The sequence below is a fragment of the Clupea harengus genome, chromosome 13, assembly GCF_900700415.2.
Source record: "Clupea harengus chromosome 13, Ch_v2.0.2, whole genome shotgun sequence".
NCBI classification, from domain to species: domain Eukaryota; kingdom Metazoa; phylum Chordata; class Actinopteri; order Clupeiformes; family Clupeidae; genus Clupea; species Clupea harengus.
This window is the reverse complement of record NC_045164.1, coordinates 14,711,538-14,725,343: the sequence shown is the minus strand read 5'-3', so window position 1 is coordinate 14,725,343 and position 13,806 is coordinate 14,711,538. Positions and strand designations below refer to the sequence as shown.

The following is a 13,806-nucleotide window of genomic DNA, read 5'->3' as shown; positions in this document are numbered from 1 at the left end:
TGTCATTTTAAGCAGTACTACTAAAACAGTCCTTTAATCCAACAGTAGTTAGTTTGCATTAGATGTTACATTCCCTGGTCAAGATTTCCGTAACAAAAGCTGACAGTGGGCTCGGTATGAAATGACCTTGGCTTATGACACTTTGGATGAGTTTCAAGCACTTAAGTGTGTGACAGCCTTATTTAGGACAGCTCATCCATGAATCTGTCAGCTAACTGCCAAACGCCGGTGTTCAGAAGGTCATATAGCCGATATAAATAGACCCTTACTAATGTCAGAAGTCAAGACCATTCTCCACACCTGTGTTGCACACGGTTAATTACGAAACAAGATGTGACTGACGCGATCCAAACATGGGCTAGTATGCTTTTCCTTCGAGCTAATCCATATTTTTGAAAGACTTTTCTCCTTTTGTCATGCTCTGTATTCATATTACAGATTGAAAAAAGGAAAACTCTTTAAACTTTAAACACTGTCTAGCACGGCTGCCTGCTTGCCCACTCCTGCTTGGGGGGCTTGCTTGGGGTCGGGGGTCATGTGCTCAGCCGGTGCATGTGTGTGGGATGCATGTGCTGCATGTGCTGTGAGTGACACTTGACCCCAGGGACCTGAGCCCCAACCCCACAGCACACCGGGATCTAGTGGGAGGCCAGCGCTCCTACTGAGGCCTGGAGCCGCTTTCTCTTTCTTCCTCTCACACACACACACACACACACACACACACACACAGGCATGTACACACACACACACACACACACACACACACACACACACACACAGGCATGTACACACACACACACACACACACACACACACACACACACACAGACACACACACAGGCATGTACACACACACACACACACACACACACACACACACACACACACACACGAGAGACTGAAGAATAGGCCTCTCCAGATGGATAGAGAGAAGTACTCATAGCACTGAGGTCTATTGTCTATAAAGGAAATGCACAATAAATGATAACAACTCATTGAAATTGAAAGTTGAGACAATGACAACTCCTCACGTGACTTTCAAGTGTAAATCTGAAGTCTTATTCCCAGCCCAGTAATCCACTAGAAGGTAAAAAGATCTTCAGAAAACTCAACTCGGTGAAGTATTACAGCAACTTTGTACAGTGCTCTATTCTCCATTCCACACAATGTTATACCAAGCCATTGCAATTCCTATGCAATCCATACAGTTTGAAGTGAGGTCTTTATAAACGCTTCATAGTGAGTCACACCACACACCACACTTTTGACAAGTTAAGCCTGTAGTGTGGACCCTCTAATCCCCCTTAGAGGCCGAGGGGTTCAGCCCTAAGAGGGGGAAGTCTAAGCTAGTGCCTGGGCTCTTTCAGTGAGTGGCCCAACGCAGACCTCAAATACAGGCCAACCTTCTCAGCCACATACACCAGCACAGGCACCAGATCTGCCTGTTCTGACAGGCTACCCCCCTCCTGACCTGCAGGTGGCCCCTGGGAACATTATTTATGAAGCATTCTGACTTGTTGAAAGAGAAAAAAAGACAAGAAAAAAAGAACGAAAGAAGAAAAGGCGAGATGTTGTTACAGTACCTGTCAAACGCTAATCACATCCCGCTCCACGACACGCCTTTACGTGATCCGGTTTCCCATTAATCATCCAGCGGCTAAAACGCTTTCTTGCCGCTTTTGTTTTGGCTTATCGGAAGCCGATTAAAGTTTAAACTCCTCATCCTCGTCCATTCCACCTGCCCCGGACTCCTAACCGCACCCACAGTCAGACTCAACCGCCATCTCTCCCCCGGGACCCACACAGCCTATTTATTTATCACAGGTCTTCTTAATGGTCAATCGACTGAACGCAAATAAAAGTCAATGCTGTCACACAACTAATATGGTTCGGTCAATCCCTGTCACGTAAAACAATGAAATATTAATTGACTAATGCAATTGGGTAATGGAAGCAGCAGCGACATATATATTACCTTTAAGTGTTGCTGATTATTTAACAGGATGTTGGACGGGCATCTTTCTCTCAGATCTCATAAAACTTACCGCAGGTGCATTAAGATGTATTAAGTTGTCGTCATGGGATGACAGGTGGAGAGTTATGTGTATTGACAGCAAATAACCTAAAAAAAACATCATATAAGCTCTAAATATACACATTTGTGTTCTCCGTAGCACAGAGGTAGCTTTTAAACAACTGCCGTTTTTTGAATCCCTCCTTGTCAACAGCTATTGCTTCTTGCCTCTAAGTCAGGAAGACAGGAGGAAGTGGATGGGAGGAGATGGATGGCAGAGTGAAGGTGGTCAGGGGTCAAACTTTTTGGAAGGTTATTTTTTGCTGAGACCCAAATAACAGGCGTGGATGGTGTATTACTCCCTGTCGAAATGGTGTATTAATGATGCAAAGTTAACACAGACTAAATAACAGTGCCTTGCTGTGTTGACAGCCTCAGAAATAATTGACCAATGTGCTCCCAGGCAGAGAGACAATGGGCAGAGAATTCAATCCAACAGCTGACAGAATCCATTGAGAATGTCACTGAATTCTACAGCCAGCAAAGGCAGGTCGGGAACAGGGTTCCTGCCGGCTATGGTTAGTGCCACCTACGTGAGTAAATCACCTATCTCGTTTAAATATGGCCAAGCTAACTCATTTCCTGACAGGGTGCCGCAGCACTACAAAAGGCTGCTATTTACATGTTGTCAAACACAAGATGGATCCTCCATGCTTTCTCCCCCTTTTGAAGAGCGTTGTGCTTCTGGATATAAAAGCTACACACGTAGCACTGTGTGCTAACACATCCAGCACCTGTGAGAGGCCTGTTATTATGAGCCCAGCACACACAAAGAAATCACAGTGCAAATAGCACCACACGAAGAGCAAAGAAAAAAATGTGTTCTCAGGATTTCATGTTGGGTAAATACTGTATAGAGACTGTTAGACATTTCTAGCTAGCATAGAGCAGTTTGCGCAATTCTCTTTCCATTTCTCGTATGAACAAACTGCACAAAAAACGTGTCAACTTCAACAATGAGGTCACAGAACCGAAACACAAAAGGTACACAAAGCAGTCTTCTCTGCCTGAACATGACCTGCCGACGACAGTGAAACAGATCACAAAAGCGCCGTCGGCGTGAGGACTTCCTTAAAGCTACACCGCCTTCCCAAACAATGCCACCCCTGACAGAAAGAAAGCCAGCCACCAAAGTCGCAGAGTACTGTCTGCTCAAAGTTCACAATGCCTCTCCAAGGTCTGTCTGACTTCTCTTTTCTCTCTCTTTTTCCCCCTCTCTCCTTTCTTGCGCATATGTGTTCCCATTCGGCAGTTGGGGGCTATCATCATCTCAGGCATGACAGTAGGTGGAAACGCTATCTTTCATTACACAAAGTATAAATAGTGTAATCTATCAGCTCTGTCAATCAGGATGATTGATTATGGGCTGTCACAGAAAGAGAGTGACATATTAGAAAAGTTCTGTTAACAATGCCTATTGCGAGTGGGGCCTGCCACAGAGGCGAGTGATTAATGTGTTGTCAGCCTGTAATCCCACACCCCTGGCTAATGAGGCAGGAATTTATCATCTTTACGGAGTGGCAGATGTCTGAGGGAAAGGAATCCAAGTGCTGGAAACAATATACTTTTTTCCCTCACCGTGCCTGACGTGTGTGACAAGCTCTGAAAACCACAAAGAGGCCTTGTGTAAGCACTAACTTGAATGGGGCGACTTTCATTTGGCATCCACCTCGTCTTTCGGCGAGTCAACAACTCCTCGGAGCTGCGCGGAGTTCTCGTAACTTCACTCTGTCGTTTTAATCGCCGCTGATGGTGTGTTACGAGGTGTTAGAGAGATTTAAGTTGTGTTTTCCCCTCTCTTAGGGCAAGAACAAAATCCAATATAATTTTTAATGTCACTTCTCTTCATGCGCACACACCGTCTTCTTTTCACTTCATTAAACACAGACACCTCTGAATGTTTGTTTATGGCAGGCAAACCCACACAAATTGCAAGTTTGTTTTAGTTGTGACTCATGATGTGTGGGTGGTGAGGGCTCAGCTGATGGTCTGTCTGCTGGGACTAAGGACATGAGGACTCAGCGATACTGTGCCATGAAAAAAAAAAAAAAAACAGCTTGAAAGAACAAACGCTGACAGTGAAAACGTTTTTAGTTATCTTCTTCATATGGAATTCATGCGGAAAAAGTCATAGTTTATGTCTCGTGTTCAGTCTGTTTAAAAACAGAAAACAACAAGGCTTTTCAGCGCTAGCACATTTGCTTGTGCATAATTCAAAGTGACACTATTAGCATTATCTGATCAAATTGGATGCGGGATTATTTTAAGTAGGCCTAATGATCTGGCTCCTCCTGAACCCAAACTTTGGCAGCATCCCGAGCAGCAACACGACCACAGAGGCCCTCCAAAATAGGCCATCTGTGTTTAATTAATCTGGCAGTATCTTAGCATCATCAGAGGGAAGCTGAGAAGTTAAAGCGTAATTAAACAATGAGGACTGACGCTCTGGGAGCCACTTGTCTCTGCTCTGTAATTGGAAAAACATAATTTAATAAGTATTGGAACTGAAGTGAAACTACAGTGATCACTGAAAAAAAAAAAAAAAACTGCTGGTGGGCTTTTAACTCTTGGAGCGCTGAGTAGACACTGATAGGGCAGCCCAAAACATGTGGGCAAACCTGCTTCCAAAGGATATCACGTGTTTTCCGTGGATCTTCATGGGGCTTTTTCAGAGACAACCAATAACAGATGCTAAAGCAAGCAAGTGTGCAGAATTAAATCTGCAGTAAGTCTTTCAAATCTTTCTCTGTAACACCATCCTTTCGAGTTTGTTTGCTGTGACAAAACCCTGAGTGCATTAGAGGTAATGATGATAAATGAGACATCAAGTATGATACAGAGCTTTACAGAATTACAGCTTATAAGGCGGAGACCATTTTTTGTCAGCTACGAAATCCAGCAACTGACAAAAGACAAAACAGAAAGCGAATACCAGACCACTCGCATAGCAATGTCCCCATATTTTCCGCTTAGCCATAATTATCAGCCTGGCAACACTCACGCAAAATAGTTGAAAACATCTGTTTGTTTTCAGGCTGAAATGTATATCACTTCTTCTCTGAGTCCGATGTGACATTGAGCTCACATGCCCCTATCATTTCGCTTTGAACACGTTCATAAATCAATCTCCCATCTATTACTAACAATTAAATCTGCCTTAAAGTTTTACTATCTGTTTATGATGTGCAATGTCATGTGATTTATGTGGACACAATGAGTCACTCCCTGTAATTGCGGGTGTGTTTGTGGACGGTGCCCTCGTGGTGACCTGCTGCCTCCAGCTGCCAGATCACTTACGGCAGCATTTTCCAGCCTCAATGCAAACACTCGCTCCTGGGACACCTTGGTGCCTGGGCAACACAGATATGTCCGAGAGCTGCTCCAACCATGTGCAGTAGAGGCAAGCATAGCTCTTATTACATTATCAGCATGTGAGATTGCTTAGTTGAGTTTAATATTTTACAAAGGTCAGCACACCGGTTAACTTTATTTTTCTCCCTCTACAACTGCTAATAATAGCGTCTTAAATTACAGTTCCAACAAACTATCCTCCGTCTAATGTGCACGTAAAGAGCCAAAGACCTCTGGAGTGTTTAAATCAAGCACCCAATTAATAATTCTGCCCTTGTGATCTACGCTGATTTAAAGTACTATTCAAGTCATGCAGCAAAACAAGATTGGCCTGTATAGGTAAATTTGTCTTGAAGAAATGGCTATAAACTTTTGTTTCCAAGTGATCTGCTTCACAGGGCTCCTGCTTCCCATTGAGAGTGATATTTTTATGACTTTGTCTCCAAGGAAAGATTTATCCTGTGAAATGATTCAGCAAACTCACTGAAGGCACATTTGTGGACAGCCATTCTGCCGGCTGTTTATTATTTTGGAAACGCTTCGGGGAACTCATAATTCTCAAGCAAAGAGATGAATATGGCAACAAGCTTTACAAGTTATACAAGAGAGATTACAGCCCAAAGAAAAACAATACGGGTCTGTCCATCTCACTTCCCCTGGCCTAATAAAGTGGAAAACACAGCAGCCATCATCCGCAGGGCCCCCAGAGTGAAGGATTCCTCCGTGGGTCCACTGTCTTGATATAGATTGCGCCCTGCGATGAAAAGCAGATTAACAATAAGAGAAGTCCTGAAAAGATCCCCCTTCATAACTTTCCTGGCCGTGCCACCATCAATTAGGGGGGAGAGGCCTGCGCCTGTGACTAGAGACGATGGGAGCTTGGGGTTGGCTCAGGCCGTCCGGGCTCAGGCTTGGGCCCCGGCCCGGCCCGTCTGCTTCTCATTACCCACTGGAGGATGTGGGAGAAAGTCGGTATCACAATAAGAAAGTCACGTCCAATGCTTCATCCAAGCCTAATCTAACTGACATTTCAGGCACCATTATACCCTTACGTAGCTACCAAACAGCATTCTGTAAGGGGGGTCGGGGGAGCGGAGAAGGTTACTTCATCCATTGTAAGGGAAAAAACGGGACGAGAAAAAAGGAAAACACTTTTGACATGCTGATGTCAGTGAAATATTCATTTGGTTTGAACCCCCGTGGTTCTTGCAGAGCGGCTGAGGCCAAGAAGAACAAAAACGTGCTTGCACAGGTTGCCAAAGTGTTGTCAGGGTGTTTTGACAGACACGACCAGTTAAACTAAAGAGTCTTTAACAACATTACAGACGGTTCATGGTACCTCCAGAGGAAGTTAGGGAACTAGCCCACACTTCACCACATATATTTTTCCGAAAGCAGCCCGGCGACTCCATGCGGTTTAACGCCATCACATTCCATGACCTCCAAGTCCTCAAAGAGAATTATCACATTATGGCATTCCTGCACGCCCAATTTCCCAAAAATACAGCTTAAGGGTTTCCACTTTCCTGCTCCTAACCATGCCTTAAAAGACAGACAGACAAAGAATGAGTGAGAGAGAGAGAGAGAGAGACAGAGAGAGAGAGACAGAGAGAGAGAGAGAGAGAGAGAAAGAATACTTAAATACCATTTTTGAGTTTCCTTGTTTACTCCAGGTACTTGTTTATCCCCTCTCCCCCATTGGTCAAATCGCTCTCCTTTGCCGCCCAAGAAATCCAATATAACTGAGGCCCAATTATGCTGTCCTCGTAACTACAGCCTACGAAATGACCTTCCTCGCTTCCGTCATATCAAGCCCACAGCAACTAAAGACAACAGCCTACAGACAGATCATTTTGTACCACTTACATTAATATACAGGTTTAGGGGCCACTGGTGCATGCTGGAAGGAAAATCAATGTTGAGTAGAGAGGCTTTCCAGCATGCCACAGCTAATGTCTCCTTGAGCTAAACTGCAAAGGTGCTTGTGTTTCAAAACATTTCAGCTGTCCAGTGGTTGATAAGGTTCTGCCTAGCCCGCGATGAAATCAACTAATCTGTGTGTATTTACTCCATACGGCAATGAGCAACAGCCTTCGGGATCAGCCTATTTGAAAATAGTTTTAGATGACAAGATCTTTTAAAAAAAAAAAAAAACTGTTTTCTACACCAAGGACTCTGGATGTAATTTAGCAGACTTGGAAAAGGTTAGAATAGTTATGGTATTCATATTGTATTAAAGTGTATTGGAGTTTTATGAAAGCCATATGGAAGGATGAAGTGTCACGCCGTAGCCATGATTGAAAAGCAGCTTTAAGCATGGTCACACTTCATTCTGGGCTGATGCGGCGAGGATTCAAAAGTTCAGCACAGCCCCTTCTGGAGCTCATATTCAGCCACTCTTCTCATGGACATGCTGAAGTAGGCTCCTCCACACTGATATGCACTGGATGAGATTACATGCAGTACACACTGAGGTCATTTATGTGACACACGTAGCAGCGCACTAATGCACACTGTTCACTGAAGGACAGGCACTCATGATCAAAGGAATCAAATCTTTCCGATGCTCAACTGCAGTATGGGTGCAGTATTAGAAAATCATCATCTTAAAGCAATCATCCAAGTTTCCATTTTACTGCCGCTTGTGGCGCAGAACCATGTTGAAGTGAGTAGACCATGCAGAACCTGATTTCAAAGACAAACCAAAAAGATATTAAAGAAAAAAACATATTTTGTCTTATAGAATAAAACATAAAACAAAGACAGCATCCAAGATCAATCCATTGCTCTCAATATGCTTGCCACCATTTTGTCTTTTTTTTTTTTTTTTTCACAGTCCTCTGCGTATTGAACTCATGATGAGAGAGAATCTTAAGCGAAGCTAATTACAGTCTGCTGCAAGTGCTGCTAGTAGGCTGTCTTGTCTTTCAGAAAGAGAAGACACCCCACTGGACGGCACATAAAAGAAAACACAAATAACGAATTATGCCAACATCCTTCTGCAGCCCTGGTTGCGTGGCGGGTCTGTCGGCGGAGCTTGTTAATTGGTGACCTGCACTATTGGTCAGCAGACAATCAGAGACAATGATGAAGGCAATTAGGGGGAGTGCGCGCACACACGCCCCATGGAGCTTGTTATGGCTGCCACATCACGTCTCATCTAGCTCAAAACAAGCTCCTCGGAAACACCGGCGTGACAGCTGCGTGGACGGGCGCGATCACAGGATGCCGGAGCATCGGCCGGCTTTCTCGCACATGAAGCGAGCCAACAAAGACGGGCATTGTCTGGAAGACTAGCCACGCAGAGCATTCGGGGAAGAAGTGGTCTGATCGAATCTATTAGCATGATGTGGGACGCTAAAGATATCATACACTCTCCTAAACCACTTATGTCCTATATATCAGAACGCTGAGACTTACAAGCTAAATACATTTCTCTAGCTATGTATTTCTCCAGCCATGTATTTATTTATTTGATTGATTGATTGATTGATTGATTGATTGATTGATTCAGAGATAAGACACCCATGGTTGACACTTGCCATATTCTGAGTATTATATTCTCTGCAAATAAAATTCACTGTGCTCCCTCTCTATTCCTACTGTACACTCACACTGTCAAATGTTTGCTTTTGTTCTTGCCATTCTACATCCATGTTTACCTCCCCAAATCCAGCGCAAGGGCTCTTGGGAGGATTCTGAAATGATCCGCAGTGTAAATATTTTATGACTGCACAATTACATGAAATCAAATCTTTACTAAAGCTGTTCATTCAGTCCCTCTTGCGGGGTGGAGGAAGTCGAGCAAATTTCAAACAATCTTCACCGTACACACACACAAAAAAAAAAAAGCAGAAAAAAAGGCCAGAGTGAATTGTGAAGAGAAAGGCCGAGCGGGAGAAAGAGAGAGGAATAATTGCGAATGCGCAGGATAATTAAGCGATTGTGACTGTCGTGTACGTGAGCTGTCGGCCTGATCTGGATGGCTGTCACGCCTGGCGACACAAGGCCGAGAGGACAGGCGCCGTCGCCTTTGATCTGGGTTCATGCATACGGAATGAGGTCAGGCGCTGGTCATTAAAGAGAACCTCCCCGTCCCGGCTGCCGACCGCCACAGTGCCACAGCTTCAAAAAGAACCACATGCCAGCCAGCACAAACTCTGAAGGGCGCTTTTTTGACAATTAGACAAGTGCAAACAATGGAGTGTGTTTGTGTGTGTGTGTGTGTGTGTGTGTGTGTGTGTGTGTGTGTGTGTGTGTGTGTGTGTGTGTGTGTGAGGGGGGGTGACATTGTGCAGAGAAAGGTGGATTGTGGTTGCTCCCCCCCATTAGAGCTCCTGATACCCATCAGTAGGGGTGGGAGGGGTGTGTCTGGGTGACCCATTTGGTGATTAGGAGAGGGTAGGCGACTTTCACATACATTAAGGGGCTTACCCTTAGGGGGAATCTTCCATTTGAAGAATGTGTCCAAAGCCTTAGTGTTGTACATTAACAGGCAAGAGTTAACCTCTGGAGTCAACAGAGTGGTAAGGTACCTGGTCACTCTTGGGTTTGAGCACCTTCATGAAGGACCCCCGGGCCATGGCTTCTTCCTGTTCTCTTTTGGTCACTCTCCTGCTGTCCAGGAACTTCAGGTTGGGTAGTTTGTGCAGCACAAAGTATCTGTCAAACAACACAACACCACCACAATCTCGTCACGGTGTGTTTCAATTAGAAAGCTCTTTTTTTCCAGCATATCTGATTAACATGGACATTTCCCTCTGAATAAATATGTATGACAAATATAAAAATGTATACCACTGATCAAAAACTGAACCTTGTGCTACAATAGTTGTATCTATTATTACATTTGCTACTTTCACCAGGGATTTATAACACAAAAAATGTAGCTCGTAAATTCACTGACACTGATTTCAATTTGTCAAATGTTCACAGTGCTTGAATGAAATTAAAAATGAAAACTTGTTTACTTGATACAAAAACCTCACCAGTGATGATATCTGTTCACAGGTAATCACCTTCAAAGTAAGATAAAAATAAGGACAATATATATAAATAGAATAAAAAACATAGACCCCAGCTGCCATGCCTGTCATTCTGGCAGCATCACAGCTCTCTTTCTCCGGCTTTCAGATATCTTTCATTGGTAAGGGGAGAAAATGTCATAAGATAATGGCAGGAATACGGAGATGACAACAGATTCTTTTCACAGGCGGCGCTGAAATGGAGGAAGCGGCGTGTCAGGACTGAACTTCAGACAGCAGTTAAGTGGAGGGTGAGAACAGACAGGAGTCTGGGCAGAGACAGAGACAGAGACAGAGACAGAGCCTCGCTCGGCAGACAGCGCTCTCATGCACCGCGCAGCTGTGACAAATGCATGATGATGATGACAATGATGAAGGCAGGGAGCAGAAACCGCTGGCACGCCTTTCAACACCAACGCATCGCTGGAGAGGGGAGCCATGTTTGGGGCTGGGTAGGACAGGGACCCATTATTGATTTCTTCTCCACAGTACTTAACATAGCATAGCTTTGCATACTACCATTATTGTGTTGTGTATACTGTTCATTTTCATTAGGACAATTGATCATTTATAGTATGAAGTTACAGTATGTTTATGGTTAAAATTAACTGGATTTGCAAACAGGGGCTTAAGGTAAAAAAAATATCTTTATGATGAGAAAAATGTGCTTTGAACTCGGGTAGTAGTACAACTGCACTAGAGGGCACTGCTACTAATGTGCTCCAATAAACAAGTATTAGAGCCCTACAGCTCATACACAACAACACAACAAGTCATTTTGAATGCTAAAATCAGCGAACATACCATTTCAAAATGTACCTAGGAATTTATACAAGAGAATGTCTATCAGCAATTCAAATTTCGGGCAAATGTCTTATAACCAATGTTCCAATTAAAAAAAACATGCTTTTCTTGTTTGTTTGTTTGTGTGTATCTATGTGTGTGTGCACGCGTGTGTGAGTGTAGGTGTGAAAGCATCAACACACACTTCTATAGGTGTTGTTTCTCTGGCCCCTGAGGGCGGGAACTGTCCATCAAACTCTTTGTTCTTTTCTCCCCAAACACAGATTGGGCGAGGAGATAACGTCAGTGGAGCGGCTCGCTAAACACATGAGCCAGAGGAGAGAGTGGCTGGGGCTGGGGTAGGGGCTGGGGCTGCATTCCTCCCCGGCAGGACGTCCATCCTTCACTGCAGACGGGTGTCACTGCCTCGCCGGCTCCAGCTGTATTTCTCCCGGAGACTGCAGCCCACACAAGTAAACAATGATGGATGAGCTAGGGGCTGTGGTAAAAACCCAGACGCGTGTATTTATGCCTTTTCATTTCATTTGACTAATTGAAGGAGCCCAGAGCGCGGCACAATATTTCACTGGCACGTTGAGAGGCGGGCGGGCAGGCGGGCGGGCAGGCGGGCGGGCAGCCCAACACACTCGAGGCTCTCAGCTGCCCAAGGCCGGTCCTGGCATGACCTACGCGCTGCCTAACCTTGTCAGACATGAAATCTGCATCGTGCTCCACTTGATGTATTACTCCGTGACACATTATGAATATTACATCACAAATCCACAGACGCTGTCAATCACCGGAAGAATGCCCTTCCTCGGGATGAAGTGAAGCATGGGAGGCAGCGCGGGCTGGGCCAGCACATTTAGGCTTCATCTGTACGCTAAATGATTAATACTGTACACAGACTCCCAGAGAAATGCACTCCCGCTCGAGACAGACAAAGGAACACTTTTCTTCTCCCCCTCTTGCCTCCGAGATCGTGTTTGGCATTGAAAAGCTGACAAATGTGGTTACGGAGCGTGGCAGTGTGCTCCTGTAAGTAGTGGGCCTAATAATTAATGCATCATCTCTGCTTGTACTGCGGCATTGCAAAACACTCATTTGTGGTGATCACAATTCACTCATGAAATCGAATTCTGCTCTTTCCTCTCGCCACCCAACTGGAGTGCAGGGCAGACAACCCTTTGAGAAGAGCGTGGTGATAAATAATATAAATAAAAGCCCTCTGTGTGGTATGATTTACAGCAGCACTTGCGTGCTGCGCAATAACTGTTCATCCAAAAAATATTAATGGTTAGCAAACAAAACAAACCCTGCAGACAAATATCACCAGCAAGAGAGAAAATGAATGGATGACATTATGATGGATAATCAAACAGACTTCAAACACTCTACAATGTGGAAGAGCAAACATGGGTGGGGGCCAATAGGGACATTTTAAAAGCAAAATACAAAACTCGTCTCGTATCGAACAAAGCTCACCTGTATCTCTGGTAGTCGTCCTCGTCCTTGTCCAAGCTCACCAGCTGATTGGGACAGGCCTCATTTCCCAGCAGGCTTAGGTACTCCAGTGAGGGAACCACTTCCGTCAAATGTTCCAGCAGAGCCTCGATATCAGTGAGGTGTCAGAGGTCGAGGGTCAAGGATTCTGCACTGTTAATTACATTAGCATGTTTTGCCCCGCACACAACAGCCCTCCCTCCTTCTCCACACCCATCCACACCCCCTACCCTAAAAGCCCAGGGCTGTCGCACGTAGCGCCGCCCTCAAAGGCATGTCAGCAGGCATTGTGCTCAGGGCCGACCCAGGGCTACATTTAAGGCAGGGGATTTGGCATATGCTGAGAGAATCTAGCTGCTTTTTGTGCCCCGGTGTTCCTTTTCTTCATTTCCTAGGTGGCTTGGTGCAGATCATTAAAAACATTGACAAAATGATGGATGCCCTGTAGTTTCATAAAATAAAAAAAAAATTAAAAAAATATCCCAGAGCCATGGAAACTTTTCCGACGTGGAAACAAACAGCCACTTCACGGGCACATTCATCACTAATACATTCACTTCATTGGAAAATTGAGCTCCCAAAGTGTCAAAATACAACAGCACTAATGCGCCACTTGAGTTGAAATGGCACCGTGCCACTACAGGATGTAAATAATTGCCCCATTAGCATGTGCCCACCACTTCACAACAGCATTTTGGTATGGAGCTGCTGACATGCTCTTGAAGGAGGCCGGGGTTTTAACTCACAAACTGGAAGTTTGTGTGTGTGTGTGTGTGTGTGTGTGTGTGTGTGTGTGTGTGTGTGTGCGTGTCATTGCCATGCAGATAGGTGGGTATTCAGAGGGGAGATACCATACACTGTAAAACTTATTCTTAAAACACCAACATTTCTGCAACATCATAGAGACTAATCAACAAGCAGCTGATGCTAAACACCCACTTTCTAAGAGCTCAAGTATAAAACATAAACAGAGCCTTTACACACAATAATTGCACCTTATGCACACATATACACTAAAACGATTATTATAAACGACTATAAGCTGTTCACATGTTCAAGGAAAAACAGATT

At 44.6% G+C, this 13,806-nt stretch overlaps 1 protein-coding gene across 1 annotated transcript in view; it reads right to left on the bottom strand.

Annotated features, from left to right (window-relative positions):
* Window positions 1-13,806, bottom strand: part of lrmda (leucine rich melanocyte differentiation associated) — a 203,515-nt gene that overhangs the window by 54,417 nt on the left and 135,292 nt on the right. The window contains exons 4-5 of the mRNA XM_012838421.3: window positions 12,718-12,857; window positions 9,961-10,087 (exon numbers count right to left, since the gene is read on the bottom strand). Of these exons, the coding sequence (XP_012693875.1) occupies window positions 9,961-10,087; window positions 12,718-12,857 (267 nt within the window). The remainder of the gene's footprint in view (window positions 1-9,960; window positions 10,088-12,717; window positions 12,858-13,806) is intronic.